The 27,985-nt window shown below is 39.8% G+C and overlaps 1 protein-coding gene across 16 annotated transcripts; it reads right to left on the bottom strand.

The window, feature by feature from the left end:
- Positions 1-322: 322 nt before the first annotated feature.
- SDHAF3 (succinate dehydrogenase complex assembly factor 3) lies at positions 323-27,753 on the bottom strand. Of its 16 annotated transcripts, XR_014579932.1 has the most exons (6): positions 27,483-27,623; positions 26,979-27,106; positions 10,923-11,059; positions 9,560-9,744; positions 2,202-2,272; positions 924-1,071 (listed from the first exon to the last, which is right to left on the bottom strand). XR_014579932.1 is itself a non-coding variant. In XM_083824581.1 (5 exons), the coding sequence occupies exons 1-4, from the start codon at positions 27,651-27,653 to the stop codon at positions 2,240-2,242; spliced, it is 477 nt and encodes a 158-aa protein (XP_083680707.1). In that variant the 5' UTR covers positions 27,654-27,753; the 3' UTR covers positions 924-1,071; positions 2,202-2,239. The 16 variants fall into 16 exon arrangements, 3 of the variants coding, with proteins under 3 accessions (XP_083680706.1, XP_083680708.1, XP_083680707.1); XR_014579926.1 differs by lacking the exon at positions 10,923-11,059 and having other exon boundaries at positions 27,016-27,106; XR_014579928.1 differs by lacking the exon at positions 10,923-11,059 and having other exon boundaries at positions 26,983-27,106.
- Positions 27,754-27,985: the final 232 nt, after the last annotated feature.

Here is a 27,985-nt window from a genome sequence, read left to right on the forward strand (position 1 = left end):
AGTCACAATAATATGAGTATTACTATAGGTATGCATTGTCCTGATGAAGACTTACCCGTTACCCAAAACAATTGATGTCTGTTATACATTATTATGAACCAGGTGATTTCAGTGACTGAGGACTTCATAAATTTGGTCAATACAATATAATAATATTATATATAATATAATAATATAATACGGGATGCAGAGCTTATAAAGATTATTTGAACTCTAACTATAAATCAACCAACTAATGAATGTTTTCTTTTAAAAAAAGGTTTAGATATGAATTACAGCTTTCAAAAATAATTTCTTTCATAAACCAGCAATTCCTTACAAGTCAATTTAATAATGAATCATATCTTTTATTTTAAAGCAAATTTCACAATACAGCTCAAGAAGAAAACCAACTTTCAACTTCAACAACAGTATGTGTTTCTAATACTGCTCGTTTCTTTCTGTTGAAATAAATACAGTCTAGCACCACACTTTTGTTCATTGCCTAGTGAATTCACATCAGAAAACAAATGTTAATTGCATCTTTTCCATCATGGCAGAGGATGATGTACAAATGGAAAGAAGTTTTGCCCTATGGGTGCTTAGACTAAAAATAAAACTTCCTATTTTTTAAAATGTCAGTTTAATGTTACCAAATTCTTTAAGTCTCCACCTTCCATTAGGAGGAAAAAAACCTGCAATTAACATAAAATTGTTATGACTCCATTTTAGCAGTCATTCTTGCATAAAAAGCCAGAGACATCAGCTTTAGACAACTTATGGCAACGGCAGCATCCATCATTCCACAAAAAAATCACATTCTAGCCCAGCTGGAAAAGAAAGTTTCAAAATGCTTTCGTATGCATTAAAAGAATCTTTAAAACCTTTTTAGCTTTTGTGTTCTGAGTCTTTAGAAACTGTGATTTTTTTATGAGGTTTGGTAGCCTCGTCCATCAGTTCCTTCAGCTGCCCAATCTGCTCATCACGGAAGTCATTAAGTTTTTCTTCTGTGAGCTGGATTCCAAATACAGTCTTTTCTCTTGATTTTTGTTTGTCCTCGTTAATTTGTTGCCGTATCAGTGCTGCATAGTTCTAATAAAGAAAGAATATAAAGGTCACAAAAATGACAAGTGCAGGATGTCAACTTTTTAAATACCATTTTACCATAATACCATACTCTTACATAACCTTCTATAATAGTCTATTAACACCAAATGACAAAAAAGTACACTTCCTATTGGAAAGAAAAGTTAGGATATCTCTAACATCTCTGATTAATTTTAAGTAGATAGTTTAAAATGTATATAATATAGGTACAGGCCCTGATGATGGGTCCTGCTTTACAACACTCCAAAGTGGCTCCCATCTGGACGTGTCACCCCTGGCTCTTTTTCCCCCACTCATTCTCTAGCTGAACAAATCCTTTGTACGTGCCAGAAAGCCACAGTAGTTACGGCTTCACTTCGATTTAAAGCGTAAAAAACAAAAATTCAAAACTGGACCCTGAAAAATGAAGGGGTTTTGTTTTTCTCATGACAGAAAATGGTTCTCACCTCATTTTACCAAAAAGCAATGATGCCCCAATGAACATATCTTTCAGCCTTTACAGAAACACTGGAAACAGAACAAATACACAGTATATCTCATTTTCTCCATCTATCAATCCAGCTGAGGAACAAACAAATCTCCGGATGCTTCGATGTTTACACATTATTGTGCTCTAAGAAATTCATAGTTTTTCTGGTATCAGTGATTTGTGGAAAGGTACTACATAATTTGCTGGTACGTAGTTCTGTAATGTAACATTCAGCTTCTAAATAGAAGATGCACCATTTTTCTAACTGCACATGAACTTTAATGTGGAACTTCAGATAAAATTCAGAAATAAGTTTAAAAACATAAGGGGGGAGAGCTTAAATTTGTTCTTTCAGTAATGCACTTCAAAACACGATGATCGCAATTCTTCACAGGCAACGGGATGAATCAGCATGCTTGCACATGCTCTAGTTTTCATTGGAACTTACCGGATACAGAATTTAACTATTTACTAATGTCATCTTCTCTAACAGCAGAGCTGAAACAAACCCTTGCTCAGCTTTCTCAAACAAGGAAAACCACTTCATTTCTTCCTTTTTCATTTTACATAAAGCTACATGTTCCAAGCGTAGTAAACCTCCTCTGTCAATCACGACACAAATGTACAACAGATCTTTCAATGGTACCTTATCCCAACTGCAGTTCACTCTCTGCTTGCACTACCTCAGAGAGCAGACAAAACTGGAGACAAAGCAGCCTGCAGAAACAGCAGAGCCAAAATCAGTATATGCACAGTACCAGAGGTGTTCTCCCTTGCACGGATGGCAAAGAGTGACAGTCAGGGACTACTTCTGCACCTTAGGATTTTTTTAGGTTGGCTGGTCATCTGTTTGTGTAAGAATATCTGATAGTTCCAATCCCTTGTCTGAACCTGCTGTACCCTATCAGGCATCTACATGAAAAAAATAAAGAAACAAATGAAACCAAGCCAAACCAAAAACCCACCAGGTGAAACGTAGGAAGAAGCCTTTGCCCCTTGCATATGACTGCCACCAGAAACAAAGACAACCAAGTCAAGTCAACCTCCCCTGCTGGTTTACACTCAAAAGACAACTATTTATCCCACGGTATGTGGCCATCCGTGTCACAGACACTGGGGGTCCCTCTCCTCACTGCAAATGCCCCAGGCTGAGGGCAGGGTACGAGCAGCACGAGGCGCAGGCAGCCAGGTCCCTGCGCTGCCACAACACACCTGAGGACGTGGAAGCTCTCCTTGCAGGCAATGAAGTAAGGCAGGTGCCCAACCATTAGTCTGCTTTAAAATCCTACGTCACTGTTAAATACATAAACTGTTTGCTACACAAACTCAGAAAGCGAGTATTTGCTGTAAACAATAACCTTTCCTTCTGAAAATAAATTCATTTTCTGAAGTGAATAAGTGGTTTTACTCTTTTGATTCATAAGCTTTCACAGAACGCACAACTTTATCAAAAGGGCATGGGATGGGCAACATCAGAAGTTTTTAAATACCACACATTACAGAAACGGTGTAAGCCTTGCTGTTTTCAAAGTTTAGAAAGAATTAGATACAAAAATAAAAGTGACAAGCACACAAACAAAAGCCCCGCTCCTGACTGCCAGGTGCAGAGACTGCCATCTTGCCCAGTGCCTGCTGGCAGACATTTGTCTGATATGCTGATAGGAAATGCTGATAAGAGATTTGTGATTTAATTGTAAGATTAAACGGGTTAAGAGCCCGTTTGCACTGGGAAGAATGGCAATCATCTTTCCCATTTTCTTCGGCATCCTCCTCAAAGGTAGGCATAACATGTAGTACGTTACGTCTTAAACAATCACTCCCAAAATCTCTAAAAGGTTTTCATTCATTCAGATAGAAAAATTCAGGATGGTCATTAAGACAGAAACATTCAGGAGGGATATGCCTATTCACAGTAACTACCTGTACGGTTCATTTTGCTGCCAGATTTTCTCTTAAGAAGGTCTAAAAATTTTTAATCTCCCTTCTACGTGATAAGCAGTTAAAGCTGATGTTTTCGTTTCATCCAGAAGACTATCTTCACTTGCAGCCGAATTAATGACAACGCTGATCAAACAACAACATTACAGGGGCCAGGTAAGAAGCAGCTGCTCCGTGCCCTGTTCGTTTAACATCTCAGCCAGGCACTGAAAAATGGTATCAACTTATTTTAAACTGATTTCCCAGGGTGACATCGAAAAACAAGGATGGCCTGGCAGGCCACCCTCATCGGTCACCGCGAGTTAACTCAAAATTGCGGCATTTCAAATTCTCATTCTGCTGCTAGGAGCAAAACCAAACACATGCTGCTGGGACTGCGGCATGAAGAAACAACGATGTGAACGAACAGAAGGCAAGGAACGACCTGTTCTTACCTTGACAGAGAGACGCTGAATGTACGATTATATGCACATTCAGACAGATTGCTGCAGCTGATTTACCGTATTTCTACTTTAAAAGAAATCTGTGTTTGTTTTGTGTTCTGTTAAGCTAATTAAGTAACAGTAAAAGAAAGTCTTCGCAGAAGTGAATTTTAAATGGGGAACACACCTCATGAAATTCCAGAGCATTTTCCTATTATTTTACCTGAAGCTGTAACTATAGTTAGTAATGTAATAGCAATCTCAGAAAAATTTTACCACACGTTAGCTCAGCTTAATGCACTATTTCAATGGATTTTCATATACTCATGTACACATAAAACCATAACAACCTACGCTTCACCCTTTAAGACCACTTAAAATATCCCATTAAACTTTTAGAAACTGTATACAGTTACTCATTCAGATGCAGTTACTCATTCAGATAAGTTAGTCGATCTGAATAAACAGCTATTTTAAGTTACAAGCCCTCTAACAGGAACGATATATTAGACAACTTCAAACCACCTTTCTTTGTGTAAAGGACACGCCGTGATGACTTCATACAAATTGAGAATCTACTAGAAAAGCTGGTGAGTAAGCCCTCCTCCTGCTTTTTAAAATACTCGGTTGCATTTGAATGATACCAGAAGATGACATATTCCTTGCAGCATTCAGAGTTCCTTATGTGGAGAGTCAAAGCAGTAACTGCTGGGAAAAGGGCACCGAAGGAAGGCAGGTGGGTACCCAACGCGGCCCCGGACCCCCGTGGCACAACGTGGCCGTGGGCAGACGTCCCGCTCCGGCTGGAAGCCTTCACTGAGGGTGGGAAACCAGCTCTCTTCTGGAAGCGTCAGGCATTTAAACCACCTGCGCAGCCCCTACGTTCGTAACACCAAACCAGAGGCAACTCTCAGCAAAGGGAGCGTTTGCCAGCTCCCAGCACCGGCTTAACACTGCTCCTGCTGGGAGATGCCTTGGGATTTCACATGTAGCACGGAAAACACCAACACCCAAAATGTTCGAGGCCAAACGTTTCAGACCTATTGCCACAGACAATGCTTACGTTCAGTGGCTAAAATAAAGCCTCTAAAACTGCATTTAAATAAAGCACGAGTAACAAGCTGATCTTCAAAAAATACGGCTGATATAAATTTTACAGGTATATACAAGTCAGAACTACTGACAAGCTTATTTATGACAGAAATCAATGTTTTGCTTCACTTTTTCTTGTTCTAACATCTCCTTTATTACGCTGCAGTGCAAAACCCATCAACAAAATGCTTAATATCTACTAGAAGAGTTGTGTAAAGCTACACTAAGTTCTCTGGTTTCCAAACCAGGAAGAGTTTCCCACGTCACAAAACCCCAGCACGACCCTTCATCAGCAGGGCTGGGCTGAAGCAGCCGGAGCTGCAGACCTGACACAGCACCGCGGCCAGCACAGGCTGCAGCAGGCAAGCAAGCAGATGTTCTTCAAGTGCTGCCTTCACACGCATTACCTTATTACTGCCTAAATAACTTTCTTATGCTCCCTGCATTCATACACAGACCTCTTGCTGCTCGAATTGAGCAAACTGCAAACCCCAGCTCTCAGGCCAACAGGAGGGTACGAAGTGAAGCACCAGTGTGGTTAATGCAGAGGATAGCAGGGACTGTGCTATAGCTGCAGGCTCGATCACCTGCTCCTGATTTACTTATGTTGTGTGAGAGCACTTTGGTTATAAGTGCCCCTCCTACTTAAATAAGTTTACCACATTCTGACAGCTTATAAAGAATAAGATGTACTTCCCTTACACAAGTTAAAACAAATTCCTTTCCATTTCAAATTTCAGACATTTTTTTTTCATTTTCTGTTAATAACGTAAAAGCTCAGTTAAGCATAAGTTAGGGTGTCATGTATAAAATAGGTAAATTTTATTCAGAGGTTTGCTAAGTATAAAAAGATGAACACTTAAATAAAGAGACTGAGTAGCATATATCAGCGGTCATACAAACACCAAGCTGAAAGTGTAAGCACTCCTAAGAATCAAGACTGCTATCAGGACGGGTATTTGACTGTTATTAAAACTGAAATGTTACTCATCCAATTGAAAAGAAAAAAAAAGAGTTCTCATATATTGAAGGAAAGCTCATTTTTCCAGATTATGTGGATGTACCTTTTCCAAGTCCAGAAACAATGTCAGACCCAGCAGCATCCTGCCATGAAACACAGAGAAAAATTGCAGTTCCTTTGTATCTTTACAAAACTGAATTCTGTGGTATTTTAATTTCTGAGGATGAAAGGCCACATCACCATTTCTGATGCACGGGGGTAAAACATTTCTCCAGTACAAAGTTACTGGCTTGTAAGGACTGGAAACAGCCAGAAAAAAAAATGTTCTAAAAGTTGAGCTGGAAAGAAAAGCCATGAGAACTTTAAGAATACCAAGTTTTCCCAGGAGACTCAGGAAGGATGCGAGAATACGTGATTATCAACCAAAAGTTAAGGGTGGTGATCACAGTAACACAATGATGCACGTGCTGCAACTATACTGAAATGGTTTTGGTTTCATTCTTTTTGGTTGCTTGCTTGTTTGCAGTAAGGAGTAAATGAAAAATTGTTCAGCTAAAATGGATCCAGAGAATATAATTACGTAATACCTAGTAATCAGCATGGAGAATTATTATTTGATCAGGAAGGTATAAATAGACTACTTTCTGAACACGGTTTACTAATGTTGTTAAACTGGAAGAAATGACATTTGTTGAGAGGAATGTGAAACAAGTTCAAGGACCAACTCGGCTTTGCTTATAGCTTAAATAATATGTTATTTTAATACCCTTTTTTCATGTAAGACTTATGTGATCATAATTTGAGGTAAAAGTGGGAAGCCTATGGCTTGACCATCAAGGTAAACATATACCAATTCTATGCAGTCAAAAGAAAAAAGGAATGCAGCACTGTTACAGTTCATCAGAGTGACTTTACTGTCACTTGTGGAAAAACAAGCTGTGATTAATCATTTCTTTCTGGACGTACAATACCGATGTAAGTATTGTGCCTCAGGGCCAAAATCTAGGTCACTAAAAGCTTTTTGCATCATCTGGTCACAACCACAGCCTTTGAGATCCATTCCACTTACATTAATAAGCTTCATCGCAGGCCTTAAATAGAAAGCTCAAGCTCATTCTAGTGAAGGAGGAAGGAAAATTCAGCACATCCTGGCTATGCAAAAACAACTCTTTAGAAAAAATGAGTTGACCAATTAAGTTCTGAAAAGAGATCAAGCTGAAATGTAGATACAGCATAAGAAGGGGAGCAGAAACAACAGGCGGGAGGTAAGCCAAAAGAGATGGTCACATGAATGGGTTCCAAAGGCTCGCCAAGCTCCTGCAGCGGTCTTCTTTCCTTGGACAGGCTGCAAAATTCAAACTGTAAACCCACCCTAAGCCTAAAAACAAACAAACAAACAAAAAACTTATTTTATGAAAGAAAATTCTTCTCTGAAGCACAAACCAGTGTTTGAGAGGCTTTTAAGTTGGTACTGGAGACAAAAATACTTTAAGAGAAATATGTTAAAACACCATTGAACTTAACTGAAGGACAAAACACAACAAATTATTCAGTCTAGACCTTATCTGTACGAATTATGATGAAATTACAGCATTACATATGACAAGCCCTAAGGCTGTTGTGACTGGACAAACAAGCAGCAGACCAGAAATGTCAAACTTCTTTCAAGAGCATTGTTTCATGTTTTTAAACAAATCCTAATAAGTCCTCGACTATTTGAAAGATGGTTATTCCCTGACTCAGTTCATATTTTGATTTGACTTTTTTTTTAAATGCTGTGTATGGCAGCTCTCAGGCTCATTAAACAGAGCTGTCCTGTGCACTTTTTTCTACTCCTGATATAGCATACGATTTGCCAGACAAAACAAACTCACAGAAAAGTCAAGGATTTATCACATGTGGTTAATTTAAAGCAGAGCAAAGGAAAAGACCTGAAGTGATAGTATCAGTACCTACTTTAGGAACGTAACTTGTTCAATACATCAGTTATCCTGTAATATTTCTAATTTAGTATTAACCTAGAAAATCTTGGCAAAGTGGTTAGCAGCAGATAATTCCAAGACAAATATCAGCTTAACAAACGAGTAGAGACATTTTAGGTTTTTAAAAAATAAGACCGTTTTAGCGACATAATCACAACACTACAATTAAAGCACACAATACAAACATCATCTACAGACTTCCGTACCAATTCTTTAAACAGGAGACAATCACCTTAATTTTTCTTTATTTCTTTGAGAAGTATTACTTCCAGATTTTCAAAGACAATGATTTCACATCCAGATATTTGCAAAAGGAAAATAAAGCCTGTTTCCAAGACAACCACATTAGCTCCCAGACTGCTAGATACTAACCAAGAACATGCAAAAGATTACATATCCCAACTGATGACACTTGAAAGACTCACCATGCATGTTCTTCTACTCCGTTTATACCCAACAAAGCACTTCAAGCACACATACACATACAAAAGACACGCAGCATTCCTATTTTCTCCATTACTCATATTCTTGTACACTCATTAGAGCCAAACCTTTCAATAAACTAACGATGAAGAACTCAAATACAAACAAAATTTAAATCCGCAAACAGGCATCCTGCATTGATTTCAATGACACCACAAATAACCTTTCTGCTGAAAGTGCACTGAATTTTTCACTGTAACGGACCTGCAGAAGAATAATGTGATTGAATGAATTATGTAAAAAATCATGAGCGCTATTTAATAAGCAAACCAGAAGGCCATTAGCATAAAAGGCAGATCCATTCCTCAGGACAGACAGAAGCATCCCCAGTTGCAACAGAACGCATTTTATGTTCCCTGTTCCCCTGCAATACAGCGGTCTCTCTCCTAATTTAGCAAAGCAAATTTGGCAACAGAAAATCCTGAGTCAAAGTCTGTCCCAGAGGCTCATCTCCTTGGCCAGCCCTGTCGTGGTCCCTCTGAAAACTAAGGAGAGACACAAGCCCTGACTGGCTGGAATTACCACCCTGCAGAGTCACTTCAAGCGGAGTCCTTCAAGTTCATCTACCTGCTTCTTCAGCAGAAGTGTACACGCATATTTCATGGAGTGCTCTTCACAGAGCACTGTGTAGGAGACCAGCCTTCAATAAACGAAAGCCTATGTACTGGTGGACTCACAAGCTTTCAGGAATAAGAAATATATTGCCGCTAGGAAATGCAGGTGAATTCTTATAAGGGTGCTACCTAGACAAGTTGGACATCCAGTCTAGTAATTTTTAAAGTCCTACTCTATAGCAACAACTCCATGTAGCTAATCACAATGATTTGGTTAAAATTCAGTCCTCCTTGTTTTCAAATAGCACTAATACAGCATTTCCATGAAAATAAATGCATACTGATATACCTGACATTCTTTAAGACAACTACAACACACTAGTTTTATCTGTAAACTCACTCTTGTGGTAAAAAAGGCTTATTAATGCAATTAGCATGTATTTTATACTCACTAGTTTCTCTGCTAGACCTGGGGCATATTCTTTTAAAGTTCTTGCTGCTGAGCAGCAAAAGATGCTAAATGACATTCACATTTTAGACCAGAAATACATTTTGTATGTACATAAACTTACCATCATTTAATGAAATTAACAAAACTGCTTACAAAATCTTCTACACTCCCCACACAATAGAACAAATCACAGCACTTCCTTTCTTTTTTTTGACTGTACTGCTCTCAAAATTGCATTGAAAGGGTCTTTACTCTGTTTTGCTTTTCTTAAAATATAATGCAGCCAGAAAGTCTTCTGATATAAACCTGCAGACAAAAAGATCAAAGAAATTAAAAGTTGCCTTTCTAAATATAATTCTAACACAGTGCTGGTTTTTTTTTTTTATTTTTATTTTTTTCTGGTTTCTTGAGGTCAAGAAATTCTAAAGCCTGCAAATTTATGCAACCTACCAGGGTTTTTAACTCGCAGTCTGCAGATTTCAATACAACCTCTGAACTACTTCAGAAGCAGCCAGAGAAGTTAACTGAAAAAAGCAAATGTGCCATTGCTATGTTTAAGAGTTGCTATAAATGAGTATCATCTCTACCGACTACATCATCAGAGCCCCAAATCTGGAAAATGAAAAAAAAAAACCCTCTGTAATCATCTGCAATCCACTGTCTATTTATCCCTCTACCCAATGGCTCTGATTAGGAGGATTTTTATAGCATCTCTCACTTTACAGCAAGTATGGGCTGAGCTGTCACAGAAGAGCAAAAGACTAGGATTACGTACAAAAGGAAAAAGGAAAATTCACTTATCCTGGAATCATAGAATAATATTCCGAGTTGGAAGGGACCCACAAGGATTACAGTCCAACTCCTGATCTGCTGAACAAGTTTCAAAATTCAATAAAGTACTGTAGAGAGAGCTAATTTGAAAGTGCTTCTGAAAAACTCCATAAAATATTCTGTACTTTTCTTCCATAAAATATTTCTGTACTGTTCTTCTGAAAATCAAATATATATATCAAATTCAAGCCTGAACACATTCTCCAACAATCTCTCATACAACAAATACTTCAAAATGAATTCATCTAAATCTTCTCTTATTGCTTCTTTCTTGTTTCTACCACTGCAAAAGGCTTTTCTACTATTAAAGGGAGCTTGCTTTGAATTATCAGATGAGAGGGAAAACAGGGTGGGGAGTAAGAAAGGCATGAAAATCAAGGAAGTCAAATAGTTCAGAGCTGTATTTACTTTGAAATGAACACTCAGTTACCAAAACCTTAAGCTTTCACAACAAAAATTCAGGCTGCCTGCTTATTCCTAAAAATTCTCACCCACTTGGTATTTCTCCTTTCCTCTGTGCAACCAAAGGCTGTCGGCTACCAAGCCAAAATACCCATCCGACTGGAAAATAGAGCAATTTGCTTCTATCATTTAAAGGAAAGGATCATAAAAAGAATGAGAAAACACCAAAGTCAAGAAAACATCGTGGCAACCTTTCACGAAAGCAAATACACCCTGTGGAGACTGGTCACAATGGCTTAGTCCTGCTCTCTGGTGCTTTCCCAGCTGAGCGCGATGCTCTCCAGCTTCAGGTGAAGAAGTATTAACTTTTGGACCAGGAAGGGGCTGCCTGTACGGAAGACAGCCAGAATGGAAAGTGCGGCGTATTAGTTCTACTTGTGGGTCAAAGATTCCTGAAATAAACTACCTCTGCTCTGAGTTAAGTGGTAGCATTTACTCATTTCGGTGTGGCACATCTGCATCCCTTCAAATTTCTCTCCTCACTAATACCAAGACACTTTTATCATTAGTGTGAATGACAAACTGCTGCATTTTTTTATTTGTACTGTATTAGAAAACACGTCCTTTTTCTACTGTGTATGATGACCTGGAAGAGAAGAGTTTTCAAACTGACTACTAATAAGCTCTAGAAAAATCTCTACTTGCCATCCACTGATAATATGAATAAATAGGTTGCCTTGAGGTTTCTACCAGTCAGAGAGTATTTGAACTAGTCAGAGGTCCCAATTTGTGTTTCAAGACTTCTCAACATTAAGGACTTAACTTATATTAGTACAGCTTTAAAATTACTGCAAATCTGTTTATACGTCAAAGATTTTTGATCGCTAATCAAGAAAAAAAGTGGAAAAGGCGGCCTGATGTTTATCTCAAGCAGGTATTTCTCACTCTCCACACTGTAGAATGCCTTTTGGACAACTAAATGTCTCTGCTTTGTAATTTAGGCACAGGATTCACTACAGCGCTAGACCAAGACCTAGACCTAACACACAAAACTCTCAAATAAGTTACCCACAGACACCAGCAAGGTAATCTTGAATAACATTTACATCACCTACCAGAGGTGCTTACCCTTGAACCACACTGATGGTAACTTAGAGTTTTTTTCCATAGCATGTCTTAATATGTACTTTTAATGACCTAAAGCAGGACGACACTGAAAACAAGACAGAACACTAGTATGAAAAAGAGACACTAGAAGACCGATTGCTCCTGTGTTTCTTTTACACACTGCTTACCTCTAGATGAACTTCAGGAACGTACGTATCAGAAATCAAATCGCATCACTACAACAACACAGGCTCAGTCAGGAGGATTTGCCTATTATCCTACCTCAAAAAAAAAAAAAAGCGCCAAGCTCTCCTAAAATAAAGCTTAAGAGAGACAGCAGTGGGTGGAAGAACCAACGACAACACATCTTTTAAGGCCTTTTTTGTCTTGTTTTCAGTTTAACAGATTGCACTTCAACAACTTGTTTTGGGGCGAGGATAAAGACTGGCTAACTTCTGAATTTCATCCAGAGCGAATGAACAGACACATTCATTGTCAATGCTGTTTTGAGAGACCAATTTGAGACATGGTTATAAAACCCAAACATTTTATTTAGTTAAATATGATTTAAGCTACAGAAATGTAAAATCCCTATAATGCTAACATATACGTTTGTAGGCATATCCTTGTACATATTTTCCTTTTGTTTTTTGTTTTTGTTATTGTTTTTTTTGGCAGAAAAGCAATGGGATCATTTGTATTCTACTGTATTCATTTATGGGGAAAAAAAAAAACCACAAAACAGATCTCCTCATCTTCACTGAACTGCTTGTTACACCTGCCATAGGAGTGATTTTAAAAGTAATAGCTTTGCAAAACACCTTTCTTCGCAGAACCCAGCACCACAATGTTTTATTTCCTCAGGTGGGTGTTGAATTTCCCTAGTAAAGTTCTGCCACTAGTGCTGTCAAAATTATCACATGTATTTGAAATAGCTTTAGGATCCTACCTTCCCTCACAAACACTGCCTACAAGCAATCTAGTCACAAATGAAAACAAACAAAGAACACTCAGGAGAAAGGAAACCTTTGGCAAGTAACTTGGTAACGTGCGCTGATCCTCCGCTGTACCGAAAGCTTTAATCAGCAAATGGGATATGCTGAATAGCACAAGGGGCGTGAGAAGTCACCTAACGCAACAGAATGGGAACATCTGAAGGTGAAAAGAAAAGACAAAGCCAAATAAAAAAAAGTTCAAAGTGCTCGTTCATACTGCAGTTAAATCCATTACACGCCGTTGCATGCTTTCTGTTAGACTGCTGAATACATTCAAGTGAAGCCCTGTTAGATACCAATTTAGCTAATGCATCCTCAAACTGTAATGGCGTGAAAGACATTAACTGGAACTAGGTCCCTGATATCACGGAATTGTTCTTCAAACTAAAAAATCTACACAGACTTATACACCTAATTAAATCCTACCTATATACCTGCTGCTGTGCTCTGGAAGTTTGTATTTGTGCATAAGTGCACAAATGATACATGGAAAACAAAAAAGAAGTTAACAGCGATGAAGACAGCACTTCTGTCCTGTATAACATGGTTTTCCATGTCCTTGCTAACTGCCATAAACGTTTTTTCATCAGAGCTGTGCTTCATAATAACATAGTAACTCTCATTGTTTGTATGTTGAAAACCCACATCATCTGTATGGCTGATTTTGGTGTCACAATATGGAATTTCGTATACTAGCGCATACTAAACGTCGTTGAAACACACAGCCAACACACATCTACATCATCACGTTACACGTAAACTAAACAAATGATTAACCAAAAATTAACACAGCACGATTTCAGTTCCTAGGGACATTGCTCTTGGACTGCAAACAAGCGATCAGCTGCACCACAAAGGATGCTGATGTGTGCCAGTGACCACATACCTTGACAGTACCAAGTTCACGCCTGTACTTCAGCACTACTTTGTTGTGAATGTTGATTTAAATTACGGCTTTCTGATTGCTATCATTGTGACTAATTTTGCTTAAACTCCAGAAACTTCAGCAATTTTCCCAGCTAACATCAGGAAACTATACTCTAAGTCAAACCTCTTCTCCATGTCCTCTAAACCAAACCAAAATCACACGGATAAATGTAATAATATGGTTCGTATGTCAAAAAACAAGTACTGTAAGCACCACAACAACATGTATTTCCAAAAGTAAACTCTTCAAATAAGAAAACACAGGTACTTGTAAGCTTAAAAGAATGAAATTACACCAAGGTTCTGTGTCACAAAATAATTAAAACATTAAAAATTCTATCAAAGATTTGAACACTATGAAGCAAAAGCAGAAATGACTTTCTGCTGCTGTTAAGTGCTGAAATATTACATGCAATTAATCTCATTAAATATGTGAATATTATTTTCAGTTAATGGATAAATATGAAAGATTTCACTAAAATATTTTTTTTTAAGAAGTTGGAAATTAAAGCTACTTTCCATGAACTTCCCAAACTCTTATCCAATTGTTTACTCCTTAACAGAAGCACCTTCCAAGTGTCAATGGCAACACGACAACAAAATTCTTCAAGTTTGCTCTCTAGGCAGCATTGTTGCAAAAAGCACCCCCCGTCTTCAAAACAGGCAAATTATTGAATCAAGCACAAGTTCAATAACTGAGATTGAAAGTCTGGAACAATTCCATTTAGCAAAGTCAAAATGAAAACTAGAAATCATTTAACAGATCCCCTCCCGACTTCTGCCCCTATTTCATCCAGCAGTGCTACAAACCGCAGCACGCTGGAAAGGTGCTTATTTTATCCAACATACGTACCAGAAGTACAGCAATTTCATGACTGTTTTCCTTACTAACTTAAAACCTCTCCAGACAAATCAGTTTCCTCCAGGTACTCTTGCACCCGGCAGCCACCAACCTGGCACACTTCATTTGGCTCCCTCAGACTTCACTCCCCACCCCTCTGCTAGCATCACCGCTGACCTGGCCATCTTCCAGCCTGAGGGACCTACAGTGTCCTCAATGCCAGACAGCTCTGCCACGGTGAACTCGGGGAAAGGGAAGGCAAAACTGATCAATATTTTGCGACCGGACTTACCAATCAGGTGGCCGCAGCTCACGTACAGCAGGCAGCACAATGCTGCCACTGCCCATGGAAAAGATTGCTGGTACTGCAGAAGCACCCAGCGAAATCATCACCTGACTTCCACATGCTTTGCTGCTGATCATGGCCATGAAATACTCAGAGAAGTAAGGTACCAAGCCCCTGAAATATACCACACAAACACAAGAATACAGGGGATAAAAAGTCCTTATGGGAAGGACTAAGTTAACATCTAGGAAATTCAGTGCGTGAAATACCTGTTAACGTGGAATAGTAAATGCTGGGTCATGCTACAGGAAGTATCTTCAAAAGGAGAAGAAAGGTTGTTCTAATGCTAAACGAGGTCAGAAAGAGAAAAAAAAAAAAACACCTTTGTCCTGAAGACAATGTGAACGAAACAAAATGCAGAATGGAAAATTTGGAAAAACTTAAACGAATACAAACGCAAGGTTTAGAACCCTAACCAAGCCCATGTTATCCTTTACGAAAGCAGGTTATTGGTGAACTAATTATTAAATAAGGCTGATAAATAAATTCTTGAACAGGATTTCAAACTACACAGACACAAAGCATCATAGAGTATCACTTTGTATACAGTCAGTGGTCCCATTCCTGTCTCAATCAATTTGCTAGTTAAATCCTATTTCAGACCTTGAGTTTTGATGTACAGCCAACCTCTACTGCTTGATGGATACATCAGTCGCAGAGTACCTCAGAAACACTATTCCTTATCTCCCCATCTCTTACAAAACAGCTTCACAGCTGTTCATCCAGAGTCAGACAACACACACTCAGGAGAAGCACCAGTAGCTGTCAATGTTCACCCTTCACTTAATTGTTCCATTTTAATTGTTTCACAGCTCTCCACTGGACTAAAACATTTTTAAGCATGCCTTTATATTTCTCCGCTCAGAATAAATCAAATACAGATGACCACAGAAATTAAGTTTACCACTGGAAAAACGTACACTTAAGATAATTAAAACACCCTAGCTTTGAATCATCTCTGATACAGAAAGTTAAATTTTAAGAAGCAAAGCAGAACGGCAAACATTCACCTTGCAGTTACAGCTCCATCGGCCAGCCGAGAGCTATCGATGCTGTAACACCAACCACGAGGACTGCAGCAAGCGGGTGAGGGCTGCACCTGAACAGGTTCTTGGGCTCCTTTCTAGCACAACTTTTAGAGAACCCAATCTGTAATGTCAAGGAGCCCCTTTCCAGGAAACATGCAGGAATGCGGTGATACCAGCACAGATGGCATCCCCCGATCATCACCGTTTTCCCACCAGCAGAAACAAAGTGACTATCATTATTTTTAAAGTAGGGAAAATTATATATATATATATATATATATATATAGTTACCATGCTCTTCTCTTCGCAGTAGCATGAAACCAGACCCTTTAAAACAAGGCAGAGAGGTGGATGCATGTGAAAAACCTCCAGCTGTACAGCCACACTGGGAAGTGAAAGCCTTTTGTTACCACACGGATGGAAAGGATCAGGGCTGGAAGGACGGCATCCATCACCTCAGTCCAGGGTCTGCCATTCTCAGCCACATTTAAATTCCCAGCAATTATGAAACCAGTCTTCTGCTGCAGATGTCTGCAGAGACATGACAGGCTCTATCCACATCCAAACATCAGCTGCTTAAAAAAAAAAAAAAAAAAAAAACGGTGCATGTATTTTTGTTGAAAGTTTGGAGATAGCAAAATGGCATTATTCACAACCAAGGACATCTCATCACATGAATCCCCTCCCCTCCTCCCAAATTCATCCCAAAATCCCCTCCCAAAATTAGAAAAGACAAGAGTACTCTTGCCTAGGATTCCTTATTTTCAGGGCACTGCTTCCTAGTACTTTCTTGGCAGATACGCTTACAGCTTGGCCAGCTTTTTTCAACGTGCCTCTAAAAGTTTTATTTGGACAGGTCCTGCTGAAATTCATTGCGACCTGGGCTTCTCGGTCACCTGCCTTGCTACAGGCTTTCAGCAATCTCGACACAGGCACCTTTGTACCACACAGAAGCCCTCCATAAAGATGCTTCTCGAGTCCCAGGAGTTCTGGGTCACCACCTACGCAACCAAAACAGTGCGCTACACCTCCACACGGAAGAACAAAAGCAATTTATCCTGCGTATTGCCATCTCCCTTGCCATGGGATTTAACGCATCAGCAGGAAACAAAAGTTTAACGAGCTCCTCTTTAAAAGATAAATATTTAATTGTTTACAGCATAAGCTGTTCTTATCAAGGAAAACAAGGGCAACACCAGGCAAACTGCCATCAACATTTCTAAGAAAAAACAAGGTCCACCACAACTGTTTTCCTCTATCCGGTCCATTTTGGGGAATCTAGTCTCCTGCTTTGGAGTGGCATCTGCTGGCAGACAGGCACTCAGCAGAAATCAGATTCAACAAGAAAAAAGTAAATAAATCAGTATTCTTATTATTCACAAAGTATCTTTCATTTCCTTCTTGATTGAGGACACGATGTTTTTTCTTAACAATGTAAATTCTTTCCGTTATGTTATAAGGATGGTGGAATTGCCGTGAACCAGTGACATTGTTAACACTACCCATTAAATTGCTTTTCACTAGTCAATCCGCAGCAGAACCAGTGGAAAAAAAAACACAGCTACACGAGATCTCATCCTTGTAAACCACTAAGGACATAATATGCGTTTGTTATTTAATTAAAACTCTTCACATCGTGGCTCTCAAATCCTTACCATGACTCACCACAATGGGTGTTAGAAAGCTTGCCAGTACGCTTCACTGAGAACAATCAACTGGATTTAAAAATTCAGGAGGTCAAGAAAACAACTGGATATCGTGTTTTGCTGTACACCTTAAAATGAATTCTAAGCGTTAAACCAAATTTAAACTCCTGTAAATAAAGTACATACACAGAGCAAGGTAAGTCATTTCAACACGAGCCAGAACACACAAATGTGCTTGTACCACAGCCTAAAGCTGATCTATGCTTTTCTTACAAGCCACAGTTCCTGTACCTGTGTCAGACTACAGCTCTTTGGTCTAAAATATCACGGTGGTCCACTGACACATGCCTGTGTTCATTCTGGAATGGACAAGAAAAAGGTCCAATATTCAGTTTAAATGTTTCAGCCATTTCCAGGAATGAAAGCAGGAATAAATATACTTTTTAATTATATTTTCCTTTTGAAGGAAAATTCCTACTCTTAAAAACACCATGCAATACCAATGTACTTTGCAACAGAGTCTAAAATTTGGTGGTTTTTTTTTTGTTGTTGTTGTTTTTGGTGGTGGTGGTGCTTGGTTTTTTTTGGTGAAGACCATACCCATATTGGGTTACGTTTCCAGAAACATAATCAATTTAAAACTCAGTGAATCATTTAAATGAACTAGACTAATTAAAAAAGATTTGTGCCTATGTACTGAGGCTCCAACCCCTCCAGGCATACAATGCTGTGGCCTACTGTGGCTGACTGGAATTTTTAATGACCCTTCTCAGTTGCCAGACCAGTAGGATGGAACCAGTTCAGGAAGCTGCAGTGTTAGTCACCTCCTTCCCGACACCCCGGGAGCAAGAAAAGGTGTGCTTTGATGTCACTGAAGTAAGACATCTGACACCAGATCTGCAGCCCAAGAACTGGATGGTTATCTGACTACAATTACCCAACGTTGATTTCCAACATCCACAACCATTCGACTGCTAGGCTTAAAAACTAGGTGAGTCTGCTGTTGGTAAACGCAAACCAGGCTCGAAGAAAGACGTGGGCGCCCTGGTGTCCTCACCCCTCCTCTGGGGATGTGGTCACAGCACATCCCGCCGCCCTGCCAGCCCCAGGTGGAAAGCTGAGAGCTGCTGTGCACAGGAGTCTCATCTCGGCAGAGCCCAGGATGCAGCCAAGGCACGTTCGGGGATGGAAGCACTCGGGGTCTTTCCACTGGGCAGAGAACACCTGCTGTAAAAACCTAGCAGTGGTCTAGATTACAAGGTGAGAACTCGGAAAGAATGACTGTCAAGGGAAAAAAAAAATACTACACAGTACGCCAAAAAAACATTCATCTATTAAAGAGTACAGGAAAATTAAAGTATTTAAGGTAATAATGTGCCGTCAAGGCTTAAAGAGGAACAACAGAAGCAAACCTATTATGTTGGACTATTTAATCACAAAACGATGAGGAAAAAAAATACTTCGAAGAATTGCCAGAACTTTCCAACTCCAGGAAAAAAGGGACTCTTACCACATCAATGTCTGCTGTGAAAGTATAGTCACACGCTGGCAGTCTATTAAGTTCCTAGAAAGTGATGAGGATTTTTTTTTTTACATAAATATACTGGAGGCTAGCGCAGGGTGTTTATGTTAGGCTGGTTTTCTGTAGCAGGTTTGCATCAACTGCAAATCCAATTGTGAAAAGCAATCTGAATGAAAATCGTACCAAAATGAGAGACCAGCTCTGTAAAAAAGGGGAGGGTAGGAACAGATTACATGGGACATCGTTGCAGAGAGAGAAGACATTTCTCAAACAGAGAAAAACAACAGGCTTCAGAAAAGCAAACTAGAGCACCAACAGGGAGCCAGAGGGTAGCGTGCCAGGCAAACGCTTTAAGGGATAAAAGGGTGGTGTAGGTGCCCCTTTCTGTGACAAGGAACCAGAGGGATCATCACTAAACACTGCAAACTACTCAGGCTGGTAGCAGCCTTTGCTGCTGGGGTAGCAAACTACCCCAATGCACGTCAAAACCAGAAAGCACCACAAGAAACTGTTATGGCTACACCAGGTGGAAAGCACAGAACATTTTTTGAATTAAAAAAGCCGTCTCAAAATCTGAAGCAGTAGTTTAATGACTCTCAATATATATTTCAGTACATATTTTAACAAGAATTGAATCTGTGAAAATCCAACTTTGTATCAGAAAATTCAAAGCCCTACTTGTTTCTGGTATGGGAACGTGCCTTATAAATTTGAGTATTTGCTGCCACCACGCGTACACTTCAAGAGCTGCAGACTTATGAAGGATACTTCTGATGTATCAGCAAGGTCAAAAATCAGCTGAGTACATTATGAGGGCACTGCAGCCTGAAGTTTGAAGGTGCCAAACCCTGAAAGATTGCAAATAAAATATTAAAATATTTATTATATTTGTATGTACTATTTAAACTTAATTCAATTATACAGCCCATGTGCTTTCCACCATGCAACTGTAAAAGTCAAGAGACTGATTACGTGGTAACTGATGTTTGGTGATCTACGGAAGATAAACCAATTGCTCTGATTCACTCCATGCACACATTAACACCACCAGCACAATTCCGTACCTTCAGTCAGGCCATCTCAAAAGAAACAACGGTGATGGGGAGATGTCTCACGTCTCACCCTCCTACCAGGCCTCAGAAAAATGGGAAAACAAATCAGAGAACGCTGCAGTGACCTAATCATCTGCCCACTTCCTCTAAATTATAAAACAGAGTAACTCCAGAAGAAAAAAAAAAAAGAGGCATAAAACTATCCACTTCATATTGTTCAGGAATTCCCATGTAGCAAGAGAATAAACATCTACTCCTCATGGATCAGTTGCTAGTCATTCTTGGAAGTTGGGTGCAAGATCTATTTAGAAGGTATTCTACAGGTTTAGCTAGTTAAGAGAAAAAAAAAAGGGCTTCATGCTGTCTTTTGCCTTATTCTGGTCCGTTTTTCACTAATATCCTTGCAAGAATAACAACAACAAAAAATAGAGCATATTAAGCTCCTCACATATCACTAAGCCTTAAGATATAAAACTTAGTTAAGTCTACTTGCAAGATTGCTTGTAACTTAGTTCTAGTATAATGATGATTTCATTAAAGAAAAATCTCATTAACATTACTTCTGGAATTAACCTTTAAAAACCAACAAGTCCAACATTTTGTCAGACTTAAGTTTCTCCAAATCATAGCCTTCAAAAATGTAATTTTTAATTAACAGGCACAGAAATAAAAATATTACAGGAGAAATTTTCTGCTCAGTGTATTCCAAGGAGTGAGCTGCAGTATTAACAGCAGGCTGTCAATTAGAAGATATATAGCTGTAGACAGAATGAGCTTCAGTGGACAGCCAAAGCTTTCAGGATTATGAATGCCAGAAAAAAAAAAAAAAGATAAAAATGGGGCTAAATACAAGATTATGAAGCTGAAATTTGAGGTTGAGCTTCTTGCAAAAACACAGTTGATTAACTCACTACTATTAGTGAACTTGATCCTTTAATGGGTTCAAACACATTAGCTGTATATTCAGACATGCTACATACAAATCTGGGGCTTTAAAAATCCTCCAATTTGTATATCACTTGTGCAGATACCTCATACGATGCTGAAAGGTGAAAAAACAATTCTGCAACAATTATTTAGATGTGCTCCAGATTCCGTTTTAACTCACAGAAAAATATCAATTTTGCGTCTACACAAAACAGAAAAGCACATCCATACAGTATAGGCAATTACAGCACTCATAATATTATTGCAGTAATTACAAAATATGGTACTTGACAGCACTTGTGGAAAGTTGGCAGTGTTTATAGTGTTGATAGTGGAAACGCACTGAAAACACAGTAACACCTACCATGCTTACAAAACACTACAAGCTGACAATATTCACACAAGTACCAAACAAATGCTGCAAGGAAGGTGTCAGTGAAATACAAACAAGTGGAAATCCTGATAAATTTGCAATTCCAATTTACAGCCAGTTTGTCTGTTTGACCCACTACAAAGTCAAAAAAAAATGTGGATCAATTATCCAGGTTATTATCTTCATCTGAAAACCTACACTGGTACAGATTTTTTAATTCTACTGTAAAACACTTATGTAAGAAAAACAGACACTGCTAGAAGAGTAAAATGAGGACAAAATAATCTGAATACCCATCTCCTCTTCTCTCCTTTTAAGTCATAGAGGAAACAAGAAATCTAACAAGACTCATACTTGTACACATACAACTTGCAGACAACTTTTAAGACTTTTTTTTTCCTGTAGACCTGTACTGAGTTAAACTTTTTGAAATGGCTGCCGAGGAACTCTGAAAAAGCAGAGTAAGATCAATTTACAGCAGTGAAATGAACTGTTAGATTAAAAACTACTCAGGGATCTGAGTGCACACCACTAAAATAACTGATTCCTGACCACTACAACTTTAATTTTATTTTAAAAATAAGGAGACCCTCAGAGTTATGTGTTATTATGCATATAATTTTTGTCCTTAGGCTATTTCCTAATTTTTAGCCACATATACAAGTACTACGACACATTACATAGCGTGGTTGTGCATATGCTGTGCCTCACATAGCTTGGACAGAATTTTATACAGCCACTAGATGGAAACCTGAATTACTTTTTAAAACAACAATTCTGCAAATGTCATTGCTGGTTGTGTTTCTACGGGGTCTGACATTATTGCTAGTTTCTTATTTAGAGATTTAATCACATGCTGACTGTCACAGACCTGTATTCATTTTAAAAGTGTCCACGAGCAGGCATACACAGAATTTCCTCTGATGTCCTTGAATCTGAAAGCATTAACGTAAACACGCCTTGCTGATTTCTCAAGGAGTGAACTGTCAATGCATATTAGAGATTCAATCTGCTTATACAGCAATTTCAACTCTTCAATCTAAGTTATAATTAATAAAAATTGCTGTACAGTTTGGGTTTAATTAACGCCACGCTTTAAATATCGAAGGCAAGCTATATGCTTTATACATGATAAAATCATCCGAAATTTATAAAACTACTTGCACACCACGTATTTCTATAAAGTTCCATCACCTCGGTGGCGTTTACCTCACAATTAATTTATTACAACCTGAGGTGAATGGCATGCGCAAGGAGGATAACCTGAAGTGACTGGCAGCCATGGTGAGACCCCAATGACTCGGATGTTGCTTCTTGCTGTGTCCAGCTCCCAGGCTGTCTGCAGCTTCCATGGAAGAGGAGCAGGTCCCCACTCCTGCTTCTAAACCTGCGTTGGAAGGAGCACTGAAAGGATGAGAGTAAAGCCATGATACCAAAAGGACGCATTACCATAAAATTCCGTTATAAGGGATTTGGGGTTTTGGTTGTGGTCAAAGGGAGCTTTGCACATGAAAGCTGGCTCAGGGAACTCACCAAACCACGGGTGCTGCACCCAAGGGGCATCTGACACCGGAGCAGGACACCCCCGGCAGCAGGGCAAGGCCGATTCCCTGCATCCAGCCGTGCCCGAATCCCACACCAGCCATAACTACCCAGCTCTCAGAGAAGTGAGAGGTTCCTTCCTGCTTTTTGAGAAATATCAGAGAAAATCAAGGAAATTGTCTCCAATTTAGCGCTTACAAATTAAGACCCAGTGAACACCCTAAGTGGGGGCTAAATACGTAAGTCTCAGTAGGAATTTACTCTTTACAAGAAGGTTTTCATCCAGATAGCCATAAAAATCGCTAAAAGCAAATTCCAATGTATCCGGTAATGTTACAATGAAATACTACTCTTAAACCCTATTTCACAGTTTTTATTAAAGTCATAAAATGGCAAAAACCTTACAGTCATATTTCACTTCCCCCCAAAAAATGTATTTCTTTGTCAGGCAAAAAAAAAAGATCACTTATATAATGTGCTTCACGGAAACTTAGAATACAGAAAGTTAGCAGCAGTTTCAGACTTATGCAACCTATAAATTTGCTGAAAAGGCAACCCACATGTCCCACTCCTGTCCCAGTCTGATTCCTGTACTGGCCACAGCTTCCTCGTCCACCCACCCAACTTTGGATATTTGCTCTTCAAATTCTCTTTTCAACTTCTGAACGTATTTTTGAGCGCCAGAGGCTTAACACAGATAAAAAAGGGGGAGGGAGAATCACACTAGCTGAAAGAATTAAGATGCAAAACATTCAGTGTACCCAACCACCAACAGAAAGGGGTGCATCATGACAGCTGTGTCCTGGGAGACATTACGGGACCGTGCCACAAATCATCCCAGCCAACCAAACACTGCAAGTGACAAGGGCAGTTGAAAACAAACTGACAAACGATAATTATTTTTTTTATCATATATGATATCATACTGACTAGAAAAATTAGCCATTCTTGAGAGGCTAAGTGACCAGCTCCCCGGGTAGAAAGATACAGTTCCAGCTTCATTTTGCCAATATAATGCCTAGACATGTCACCAGGAATGAAAAACGGTCACCTTTCTTCCAAGCGTACAACAGCAGATGCCAGCTCCCAAATCAGTCGCAGTTAATTTGAAAGCTTATAAAAAGGCTTTCTGAGTCAAGAGAGGCCAAAGCATTTCAAAGGCAATTTATTCAATCTCTCTGATGTGAGAAAATGTCATGTAATTCTGCAGGATGATTCTGCTCATCTCAAGAAAGTCCAGACCTTCCAGCCTACAGGGTCAGACTTTTTAAACAAGGTAAGTATGAAACGACCTATTTCCTAACCAGAAGAGGAATTAACCTAAATCATGTAAAACAAATGATTACCTGAATTACTTAGCTGAATAGTCTACATCATATCATTTGTAACCTGGAATGAAGTAATCAATATTATCTTAATATTACCTATTCTTAAGTACGCGTTCTCATCAGCTACCATACAATTTAGACGACTGTTGAATGAATTCACTTCCCCTATCTGTCAACATTAATTCAATAGCATTCCAAGGTAATAATCACTATCAATCTAATTATATCAGCCACCTCCTGTAAATGAGTACCAATTATTTTAATTAAAATATTAAATATTTAGAAAATAGAAAGGAACGTATATTAATAATTTATATACTTAATTTGAATCTACCTGAAGAACCATGATTCCTGAAAAACAAAGCTTGTTTTCTTTGCATCTCCCCTTCCTACTTCTCAGCGGGTTTCAAGAGGCAAAGCATTAATCTAACAGCAACGACGGGAAAAATGCAATTTTTGTATTGTTCTATTATTATATAACTTTATATGTACCTGCAGACTATTTTTACCAGCCTTACTTAAGAACTCTTCCAAGAATATTCAAATAGTTTCCCCATTTTGTAAACCCAAACTGGTCAGTTTAGATTCCCCATAAAAAATGTCATTTGTGACCTGCCCAACTGGGACAGAACAATAAATCCCTCACTTTCTCTACGTACAAAACAAGGAGATCATTTCTGATCTCCTTTAATGGAAACTGACACTGCAGCAACATTAGGGCACACACAAGGAGTTCTAGAATCATTCACACACTAAGGCAATTATTAGTTGTGCGTCTTTTCACTTCTTTTTTCCATTTCTGTTTAAGCTTCATCTCAGAAATCTCTGTGCCCTGCAAGCATATTCAGAACGACTGTACCCCTGTTAAGATTACACATCATATTGGAGTCCTCGTTCAAAGTCAAGAAATGTCAGTGCGATCATCCTCTCCACAACTTTTGGTCTATCTTTTGGAGAATATACATTAGGATGCCCTATCCTTATATAAAATCATAACTACTATTTTTCTGTAATGTAAGACAACACGCCACTTTGGACCAGATAGCATGGACGCAAAAAAAAAAATTTGAGAAAATAACTTTTCCAATTGAAGTTACATATTTATAGCACTGAAGTGCATCCATTAAGGCATATGTGTACTTTAATGAACAAGCTAATCAGGAAAAAAAAGCTTTGCATGCAATATGCCAAAATACTGCTATCTGAGCAGTAACTTTGTTTTTCTCCAAAAAATGGTTAAACCTGAACATGGAATATAAACAACATTTTGCATTAGTGTGGTAGTGATTTGTTTTGAGTTGTTTTTTTAATAAAAATAGATATGTAAACAAGAAATACAGAAATGGTTCATCTATGTGAAGTAGCATTTTACAGCTTCAGCATCACTAAGTGAACAACACACACACCCTTCAAGAACTGGGCACTTCACAAGTACGCTGCTGTGTTTTGCAAGAACTGTTCTGGAGCCTCCAGTCTATTTCTGATCAAAATTTTAAGAGTGTCCTGGTGCCCAGGAAAGGTTGAAAGAGGACTCCACCATGAAGTAGAGCATCCTTCTCTTACCTAAACCAAGTCTTCTACAGGCTACCTTCCTCAGCTACCTAGTTCAAGTCTTCAAGAGGCTGCAAACCACAGCACGTTGTGAGAGACAGAGTCCTACAGGTCAAAAATCTGAAAGTCTGATTTACAAATTCCCCCCATGAAAGAGATAATGATTTAGGGGAGAAAAAATCCAAGAGCAAAACAAAAGATTAAAGGAAAGATGAGAAGAGCCACATTAACTACACGCTAATATCTCCTATATCCTATAATATCCTGCTAAAAGAGAGACATATTAGCAAAGTCCTTTATGCTGACACACTCAAAATAATTATTAAATTAGTTTCCTTTCTTTGAACATATCGTAACTAATAGCACTGCACACCAGGTTTCAAAATTCAACTTCTGTTCCTTGTAATCTATTTTTTCCCATTTTTCCCTGTAACCTACTTTTAAAATACTTTTGAGAAACGCATTCACAGAAATGGCTAAAGCTTTTTCAATTTAAATATTGACTTCCTTTTTTTAAAAAAAAGAAACTATTTCAAAGAAGATTTTAGCACTGAAAATAGTAACCTACAACTTGTTTTTTTAGCTCATTAAAATTGGAAGCAGTGATGCAGAAACATTTTGGCAATATCAAATAAACTACAACTGAGAATTATAATAGCACCAGCCATTTGAGAAAATGATACAAAATTTCCGATTTCAGCATCTATCAGTTGGCGAGAGGCAATTAAAACATACCTATTCATTTCCTCTGAAGAGAAAACCAAGCAGCGCTCTCCCTCCCTGTTCGTAACACCCCAGTGCAAGGTTAACGGCGCTGCTTCGCTCCCTGTATTTTAGCTACCCCCGTAGCTAAAAGCAGAAGAGATGGATAGGCCAGATTTCTCCCCGTTATTCTTCAACTGATCGGTCTGGAAGCCCTGCACACTGCCCATTCTAACCAGCTCCCAGGACAGAGCAGAAGGGAGGTCTGTTGGGGTCTATGAATGCACTAGCACCTGCTAGAGCTGAGGCACGTGGGCAGAGCACCTCGAGAGCCTCCCTCCTATGGCACCAGTGAAGCCTGTCCCGTCCCCGTTACCCGGGCACTACCTGCCTGTCCCTTCCCCGTTACCCGGGCACTACCTGCCTGTCCCGTCCCCGTTACACGGGCGCTATCTGCCTTGCCGTCACTGCCGAAACCAGCCGTTCACGTCGTGGGGGGCAAGGCGAGCAGCAGCGCTCACACAAGACTTGCTTCCCTAGGAACCACTCTGTAAAGCGAAGAACATTGCTCAAAAACCACCTACAAGTTCACGGGGAAGCTATTTACACGTGTATTAACTGTACTTATGCAATTAGCTGCCTATATAGCTATATATACACATTTATAACAACGTATTATAAGCAGATCACACGTGCGATTGTGTGGGTGCCGTTTATATGCATATATAGCTGGTTATATATTTATACGCAGGTAGCTGATGATACGCTTATATGCATACGGCTGATACGTTTACGTGCATATAGCTGACGACCCAGCTGCACACACCCGCGTGCAGGCAGTTCCACGCACACAGGACGAGGAAAGCAGCCCCCCGGGGCCGCCCCGGCCGCCCCCTGCCCACGGGGCGCCCCTCAGGCACTTGCCTCCCATTCCCGCAGGAAGCGCTGGGCCTCGGCGGGCCCCGCGGCCTTGTGCTTCCTGAACTCCTCCCTCACGTAGCGGTCGCCCAGCTCCCGCAGGGCGGGCGGCAGCGCCCGGTGCAGCCGCAGCAGCCGGCGGTAGAGGCCCCGCGGGCCGGCCGGGCCTCCCGGCATGGCGGCGGCGGCCGGGCCGTGAGGCGGGGCCGCTGCCGGCCTCCCGCCGGGCGGGGCCCGGCCGCCGGAGCAAGCGCCGCTCTCGAAGGGGGCGGAGGGCGGATAAATAACTGGGTGTTGTGGTGGCGGGAGGGATAGAGGGGTATGGTGGAAGTCGAAAGTGGCGGGAGGTGCTTAGAGGAGGTCAGCTGGAAGGGGCACACAAGCATCGCCTGGCCCCTCCAGGGCTGACCGCAAGCTGAAGCGTGTCACCGAGGGCATTGCCCAAACGTCCCCAGGGCACTGACAGGCACGGGGCACCACCAGGTAGCTTCTGCAGCAAGCCCGTCCCG

Source organism: Anser anser, assembly GCF_964211835.1.
Source record: "Anser anser genome assembly, chromosome: 2".
Taxonomy (NCBI): Eukaryota; Metazoa; Chordata; class Aves; order Anseriformes; family Anatidae; genus Anser; species Anser anser.

What these genes read in the sequence shown, in the direction of transcription:
- SDHAF3 (XM_083824580.1), bottom strand. Translation starts at nt 27,653, where the DNA reads ATGCCGGGAGGCCCGGCCGGCCCGCGGGGCCTCTACCGCCGGCTGCTG. An exon ending in GGTGCAGCACCCGTGGTTTG is followed by an intron (nt 22,823 to 22,968) that starts GTGAGTTCCCTG and finishes CTTCCAACGCAG; the next exon opens with GTTTAGAAGCAGGAGTGGGG. An exon ending in ATGGCTGCCAGTCACTTCAG is followed by an intron (nt 1,072 to 22,698) that starts GTTATCCTCCTT and finishes TTTCTTTATTAG; the next exon opens with AACTATGCAGCACTGATACG.